Source organism: Lygodium microphyllum, chromosome 3, assembly GCF_053477565.2.
Source record: "Lygodium microphyllum isolate KBCC chromosome 3, Lygodium_microphyllum_v1.1.10, whole genome shotgun sequence".
Taxonomy (NCBI): Eukaryota; Viridiplantae; Streptophyta; class Polypodiopsida; order Schizaeales; family Lygodiaceae; genus Lygodium; species Lygodium microphyllum.
In genome coordinates, this window is record NC_141137.1 from 171711265 (window position 1) to 171719922 (window position 8658).

Here is an 8658-nt window from a genome sequence, read left to right on the forward strand (position 1 = left end):
GAAGACCCACTTGACTCCAATCACCTTCTTCATCGAGGGGCATGGCACAAGTGACCAAGTGTCATTCCTCTCAATAGCCTCCAACTCAGCTTCCATAGCTTTCTTCCATGGGGCGGACTGTAAAGCCTCCTTCACGGAGGTGGGCTCTCGATCCTGCATAACACGGGACATCAAACAATAGTTAGAGCAAACAAGCTCCGAAGAATGCGCCTGGTGCCTCCGTGACCGCCACGGACCATCATGCGGTCCGCACTCCTCAGGAACCCCCTCGATCCCTAAATCACGGAGTGTGTCATGGGCCCAGCGAGGAGGCCGAACCTTCCCTCCTCATTCTCCATCAGCAGAAGACTCTGGAATATCCACCGGTGGTAACTCCTCAGAGGTGTTCGGTGGAACAGTAGACTCTGTGTCAGAAACAGAATCATAATCAAAAGGCACAGGCTGCAGTGGAATTGTAGAAGGAGCCCAACTCTCCCCTGGATCTCCAAGAACGGGATGCTCCTCACCCGTTGAAGAAGCCGGAACCTCCACAAACCGCACATCACGGCTAGTGTACACATCCCGCTTGACGAGATCATACAGTCGATAGCCTTGGGACTGGGAGCTGTAGCCAACAAATACCTGTTTACAAGAAGCCGCTTCAAAGTTATCACGGTGAGCCTTGGGAATGTGAACATAGGCATCACACCCAAAGACCCGAAAGTAAGAAACATCTGGCTTTGTCCCAAAATAAGCCTCAAATGGAGTCATCCCTTCCACGGCCGAAGTAGGGGATCGATTAAGGATGTGGACTACAGTAGCCATAGCCTCGGCCCACAGAACCTGAGGGGTCTGTCGGTGCTCCATCATGGTGCGCGCCATCTCGATCACACTGCGGTTCTTCCGTTCTAGAATACCATTTTCTTGAGGAGTATTGGTATTGGCAAACTCCTGGTGAATTCCTCTATCTGCACAAAACCGAGCAAATTCATTAGACACAAATTCACCTCCCTTGTCGGATCGCAAGGTCTTCAACTTCCGGCCTGATCGGTTCTCCTCAAAGAGAAGCCAATCCTTGAAGCGCGAGAAAGCTTCTGACTTTAGTGCCAAAAAGTAGGCCCATGTCATCCTGCTGTAGTCATCCACGATCAGCATGAAGTACGAGCTCCCACGTAGGGACTCATTCCTCATAGGGCCACATAGATCCGTAGATACTAGCTCCATCGGTGAAGTAGACCGCTGCGAAGCTGTGTGGGGAATGGCATCTCTATGTTGCTTCCCCCGTATGCAGGAGACACATGGCTGCTGGCTCACCACTATATCCGGCAACCCTCGAACAAGCTGTCCACGTGACGCCCTCCGAAGATAGTCATAGTTCAGGTGACCAAACCGAGCATGCCATAACTCAAACTGTGGCTGTGAGGTAAGAAGAAGAGTAGAGAGGGCAGTGGAAGACTTCAGTTTGTAAATGCCGTTCTTCTCATATCCGAATGAGATAACCTTCCTTGATCCACGATCAAGGACTCGCACAGTAGAACTGTCAAACTCCACCAAAAGACCAAGGGAGCAAATCTTATGAACTGAAAGGAGATGGTACCCTAATCCTGGTACATGCAAAACCTCTGAGATATGGGTGCCACCTCGTCCATCCGGAATAAGCTGCATCTTACCCCAACCTGCAACAGAAACTGAAGAGCTGTCTCCAATGAGAACCTGCCCACGCGAAGGTCGCAGCTGGGCAACACCATCTGATGAAGGAGTCATGTGCCGTGAGGCACCACTATCAACAATCCACTCTCGAGCTTGGGGAGCCGCCATCGCAGCATCAGAAGCATTCGGTGAAGCGTCCTCAATGACAGCGAGATGAAGAAATGTAGTTGATGAGGGTGCAGCCACCGCTCCAGAATCCTTGGTATCCTTCTTCTTGGTGTCCTTCGTGTCTTTGTCAGGGCAATCCTTCTTCCAATGGCCAGTCTTTCCACAAATATGACATGTGGAGTCTTTGTCCTTGTCCTTCTCCTTGTCCTTCTTGGACTTGTTATCCCCCTTCTTCTTCTTTTGGTCCTTCCCCTTCTTCTGAGAGGCTTGACCTGTCAACGCCTCCGTCTTGGAAGCATTTTGTCCCTTTAACTGTTCCTCTTGGTCCAAGACCATAGGAACCAACTCTTCCCAGCGAAGAGTAGACTCTCGCCCCGAAGCAATAAGGGCAGAGTAAAATGTACCGAATCATGGCGGCAACTGGGACAATAGTGTGATCGCCATGTCTTCGGAGGAAATCGGCTTTCCGGCATTCTGAACCTGCATCTGTAGCTGCCTTAGCTTGTTAATGTGCTCCCGTAGCAAATAAGACTTATTTACGGACAAGGTCCACATCTATACCTCCAAAGAAACCCTCTTCATCAGGATCATCCGATTGTACATTTGATCAAGCTCCAGCCATGTCTCCTGAGCCACCGTCAAGTGCTCGATGTGAGCGATCACGGCTGTAGTGCATGATAGAAAGAGAAAGGATCGAATCCTGGCATTCAGTTTGTCCCAATGAGACTGGGCCCTGGTCAACTCCGCACGAGCATCGGAAGAGAGTTTGGACTCATCTCTTACCGAAGGCCGGTCAATATCCTCCTGTACCAACTCCGCCAAATCATAGGACTCAAGGATGGCCAACATCATAACGCGCCAAATGCGGTAGTTGTCGCCGTCGAGCTTCTGATCTGTAGGAAGAGCCGGTAAGACAGGCACCTTCCGGTCCATAATCACCTGGAACTCCAAGTCCATCTCTGTAGACATCTTCACCTGCAATGCCTTCTCAAACGCAAAAGCAGCTCCCTCTGACTGGGTAAACTCAGCCTGCTAAGGCTCTTCCGCGTCCTGAAGCTTCTTCACCCGCCAGAGGCGATGAAAAAGCAAAACCTGCACTTTTAGGTTGAAAACTCAAACTTCCTCCACGTCAAACAGCAGCAAATCCACCACCTGTACTCCTTTCCTGTGCGCCCACACTCGTTTCAACCTTGTTCCAAGGCGCAGCCCTCCTGTCTGCCCTTAAACGCAAAAAACGCAAATTTGTGTCGCGATGGAAACTCCTCTTCAGGTTGATTCTGCGCTCAGTCAGCCCTCAAACACTGCTTTGATACCATGTCAGAGTGCAGCGGTGCGGAAGCGTAGGACTGAGAGAGAGAGAACGTAGAGAGAGAAGGGGGAGAGAGACAGTGGACAATGAAGATCTGCTGTATAAAGAATGCTGAATACAAAGTTATACACGGGCGCAGTGCGCTGGACTGCGTGTCTCCACCTCGACAATGCGACCTGCTGTCCACCTCGAAGTCTGCTACAGTCTGCACTGTCTGCTGTCTGAAATCTGTGAACAGAGACAGAGACTACGCGTCACCGGTCTGTAATCTGCGTCAGAGAGGAAGTGTCCTGACTGCTGAAAGTGTCAACTATTAAATAGTCGAAATCTGCCACGAACTGGGGCGCCAGAAAAAGGGCGCAGCCTGGAAACAAGTCGGCTGCATTAAATGCAGCCGACTGGGCTGCAGACAGTCGGACTGCCACGTGGCAGTCCGACTGCACAGTCCGACTGACTGTGCAGGCTATGATCTCTCTAACAATTACTTATCATGGTAGTCCTCTTAAAGCATTCTCAAATGCATTCAACTAGACTTAGTTTCTTTGTAGTTTTCACATAATATTGGAGGCACAAGCTACACACACAAAGCAGGCTGATGCTTTGAGCAAATACGAAGCTATTTATCCCCATATAATTTAGCAATGTCAATATACCACCGCAAAACAAGAATATGCTTATCTTCAAATGTTTCTTAAAATACCAAAATCACAAGCTTTCATCTCCACAAAGTGTTTGACAACCATTGCGAGATGCCATAGTCTATCAGCAACAAAGTTGATCAATGATGATGCACGATCTTTGTACTTAGCTGTACTTCTTTTCAGAATTGATAACAGGACTGCAACAGATGGTCTTCTATAACGTTAGATCCCAAGAAGAGAATTGAAACAAAAGACAAAATGAAATGTTCCAAGTATACTGGAATAAAAGGAAGTCCCCTAAACGTTGGGGATTGACTGAGTTCATGCTCCATTAAAAAGAAACATGCATGACCTTAGGCTCGTTTATGACTGCAGTTCCCCTGTATACTTAAGGCTTTGACACCGGCCCCCCACAGTGTCCAGAGAGTATCATGATCTAGTTTTTCCAATTTGGATCACAGTCTTTTGAGAAACCAAACATCAAACAAGGAAAGGAAGACCTCCAACAAAACCAAAAACCAACCAACCGAAAGGGAAAAAAAAAACCAAACCAAAGGAAAAAAAATGACGCACCATCTTTGTGCCATACTCGATTGCTTGCTCTGTGTGGAAGGTGCCATTCTTGCCTGTGATGCCCTGACAGATGACTCGGGTACTCTTGTCGACAAAGACGGCAGGAGGGGTTGCAGATGAGCCGAAACCGCGGCGCTGCACTCCGGCCTCCCCAGCTGAGGACGTGAGAATGCTGGCACTGCGGCTGAAAACCCTAGACCACCTCCTCATCCTCGCGATCGTGCTCTCCAATCGATCGAGCACGCTGTTACAAGGCACCTCGTTCTCCTCTCTTATTCTTCTTCCTCTTTTTCTTCTCCCTCCGTCTCCTTTTTTTCTTCTCCCTCCGTCTCCTTTTTTCCTGTGTGTGTAGAGGAACCGTGTTAAAAAGAACTCAGTAATATTGGGTCAACTTGGCACTTTGTATTAACGTATTTACGTAAGGTGTTTATAGAACGCATTCTATTCTCTATATTATTTATCTATTATATTCTAAATGCATTATTTAGAGTAGAGCTTTGCTTTGGGATCCTTAACCAACCACAAGGTTCCCGAGCATATTATGCTGGAGCTTTGCCTTGGGGATCCCTAATCAATTAGAAGGTAAAGTGCTTATAAACGCATCCATCCATTTTATATATTATTTAGACGTTTGCCTCGGGGATCCCTAACCAACTAGGGAGTTTCTGAGCCTATTATGCTAGAGTTTTGCGTTGGAGATCTCTAACCAATTAGAAGGATCCCGAGCTTATGTGGCAGAACAAGAACAGGTTTGATATTCAAGAAATAAATAAGTATCTTTTTAAGAGTGATATCATAATGGAAAAAAAAAAGACTTGAGTATTTGGAAACTTAAAAGTCTCTCTCTCTCTCTCTCTCTCTCTCTCTCTCTCTCTCTCTCTCTCTCTCTCTCTCTCTCTCTCTCTCTCTCTCTCTCTCTCTCTGAGAAAGAGAGGTTTGGTACTCAATAAATATTTTATATGTACTATATATATTAGCAAAAGAAACCTCAAAAATAAATTTAATTTGAAGCAGTTCATTATTTTTTCATTTTCATTTTTTTATGCATCTCTTTCTCTCACAACCCCATTGCTTCAAGTTCTCATGCTAGCATTTTTGGAGCATTCAAAGCTTTAGGTCATATAAAACAGAGAGTTGCTACTCCCTTCAACCATTTCCTAGTCTTGGACCCCATTACCTAGGACTCCCATCAGGACCTAGCCTTCAACAACTAGGATATCTCCTTGCTTCACCGACCCGACTTCCTCCATGTCACCCCCCTTTTAATGGCAAGAGAAGACTCCATGACCCCACATATATATACCCAATGGAGACCAACCAGAAAGTTCTCCAGCCTATTATGCTAGAGCTTTACCTTGAAGATCTCTAACTAATCAAAAGGTTCCCAAGCCAATGTGGCACAACTAGAAGAGGTTTGGTATTCAAGAAATAAAGAAGGGTCTTTTTAAAAGTGATATAACAATGAAATAAAAAGGACGTGAGTATTTGATAACTTGTAAGTGGGTCTCTCTATTTTCTTTTCTACAAAAAGAGAGGTTTGGTACTCAAGAAGTATTTTATCTATACCATTTATTAACAAAAGAAACCTCAAAATAAATCTAATTTAAAGCAGCATTTCTGCAACATCTGAAGTTTCGAGTCATATAAAACAAAGAGCTGCTACTCCCTCCAACCACTTCGAAGACTCCATGACCCATATATATATATATATATATATATATATATATCCAAAGGAGCATCTTGCTACTAACATTGTTGCATTGTTGATGACTAACTAGTCATAGTCATACCAATGTCCATGAGTTGTTCATTCCATGGCATTGAAACTTCACAAATTGCTTAGTAATTTTTCAAAAATAATCAATGACATTTCATCAAATTTCATGCAATTCACAACCCATTCAAATTTGATCAACTCTCACATTCACTAAAAGACAATGCTCTCTAGTAGTTATAGCAAGTATTATCCCTCATGTATGCACGAATAAGACAATGCAAAATCAAAATTCTCAAAGCATAACCAGCAATTCCATATTATTTTTTATCGTAATTAGATCAACAAACAACTCTTGGTAATTCATACATGCATAGTTTTTTTGGGTTACCCATATTAGATCGCAACTAGCTAGTTCACTTGGCCCATGCCATGCTTGAATTTTCCCATGAAAATAATAATGCAAGAAACCTAGAATTTTCTCATTTTTCTCTCCTTTCAAGCACACAAAATTTTGAAAATACTTGATGATCACTAAGATGCATAGGCCAATGATTACTTGACACGTGGTGATGCTATTTTCGAAGTCTTTTGATTTCTTATGAATTAAAGGAGGAGAAATCCTAATCTTAAAAATCTCATTACACATCCTAACCTACGAAATGAAAAAACAAAGAATGAAACACCTTCGAATGGGTTCATTCCAACCCATCTTTCCAATCTATGACACGCAAGGTTTTTGCATAGAGCTCATTATTGCGAAAAACCCCATCTCACACAAGCTCGGCATATTCCTCTTACAATTTACCATTGAAAAATCTGCTAAATGATATTCCATTAAGTCTCAAAAACATAACCAAATTGTAGCTTGATATCAACTACTTATCGAATTTAAACAAAAAGGTGCATATCGAATCATGCAATCTTGATTTGATCAATCACTTACAGCCTCTCACCTTGTGAGATCTCCTACTATGTATTTCTATCCACTTGGATTGTCACACACATATAATCCACAACTCTACCAAGCAATGTAGAACAATTTAAACTAATAGTCAAAACAAGATAAAAACTCAATCTATGAAGTGTCAGAGATCTCCCAAGCTCTAACGATCCCTTTGGTCTGGGAGGTAAAGAGCCAAAAATGCATCTTTCTTTGGATACAGTGAATAGTCAAAGGGTTATTGACACTACAATCCTTTTAAAATGAGAATTGGCAATAAGTCAAGACGAGGTATTTGTTGAGTAGCGACATCAAATGGAGGAGTCGGGTACATAGGAGAAGGCACAAATGACAGAATGAGATTGAAGAGCCTGACACAATGTTAAGAACAAGGTGAAAAATCTAGAATGAGATTGAGGAGCCTGACACAATGTTAATCCTCAGACGAACAAGGTGAAAAATCCAGAAAATGTAAAGCAGAAGACAAGGCCAAGGCAAAAGTGGAACAAAAGATAAAGGAGCATCAATAAAAATCTAGAAACATAAGAAGTGCAAAAAGTCCTAAATCAAGGAGAGAGGTGCATAAGAAAAAGTGCAAGTCAATACTTTTGTAAAAGAGGAAAAGGCGTACCATGATTTATTTTAAGAGCGTCGGGCTCTCACCTATGCAAATTGTAAAGGTAGATGGGCGGTAGAAAGGAAGCTAGGAAGATAGGAGGACAATGGGAAAAAGGGCTTAGGCCACGGTCGGCCATGTAAAAAAGGGGATAAGGGATGACTATCCAAAAGGGATTTAGGGCTTTGTATATAAAGTTGAAAAGTGAATGGGAAGCTCATTCTTGTTGTTCTTCTTCTTGCTTGCTTGAGCTTGTGCTTGAGAGAGGGAGTGTGAGAGTGTGAGGGCAAGGAACCGTGGTGGAGAAGCTCTCCATCTTCTCCTCTCATCTCTTCTCTTGTCCTGCTCGCAGGGCAATGGAGCTTGAGGATCGAGCTTGCTTGAAGCTTGCGCTTGGATCGTGGAGCTACCGAAGTGCTCGGAAGAGGAGGCAACTCGATTGCGCATGGAGGTAAGCTCACTAAACTCGTAGAGAGATAGTACATCGACTATATGAGAGGTAGCCATTAATGCTTGGCTTGAAACGTTTGAAACAATAAGCAGTTCGTGGGTCTTGGTGGTTGAGCTTGAGCTCGCCTTTACATTTTGGTTCCATTTTTGGGACCAACGGATTCAAGCCTTGAGTGTTTGCGCGCTTCAAATCAAGCATTAAAGTAGAGTTTTCCCCGAACCGGTACTTGAGGAAGATAGGTAGCAAGCGGGGGAGTTTGAAGAGATATTCGATCTCTTTATCAAGTAGGTTTTTGGTTTTTTGGATTTGGAAAAGTAGGTTGGAGTAATGTAGGTGTTTTCTTTGTGATTTGGATGCATTAGGATAGGAAAAAACAAAGAAAAAAAGGAAAACAATCATTAGGGTTTCTGCAATCATAATAGGGCAATAGGGTTTGATTTGCTTGCTGATTTGTATTTTGAATTTTATTTACTATTCCAGGTATATAGAATCCTTCATTAAGGTCTATTCTTACATTCTGGAAGTTTGTGTGACCTCTCATAACCAAAATAATTAGAATCGAATTGATTTTCGGCATCTTGGAAACTCATACGTAGGAGTCAGACACTATTATC

The 8658-nt window shown here is 43.7% G+C and overlaps 1 protein-coding gene across 1 annotated transcript in view; it reads right to left on the reverse strand.

The window, feature by feature from the left end:
- Window positions 1-4673, reverse strand: part of LOC148039181 (succinate--CoA ligase [ADP-forming] subunit alpha, mitochondrial) — a 43293-nt gene extending 38620 nt beyond the window's left edge. The window contains exon 1 of the mRNA XM_087675079.1: window positions 4321-4673. Coding sequence (XP_087531205.1) covers window positions 4321-4530 — 210 coding nt within the window. The 5' untranslated portion in view covers window positions 4531-4673. The remainder of the gene's footprint in view (window positions 1-4320) is intronic.
- Between the last annotated feature and the right edge of the window lie 3985 nt (window positions 4674-8658).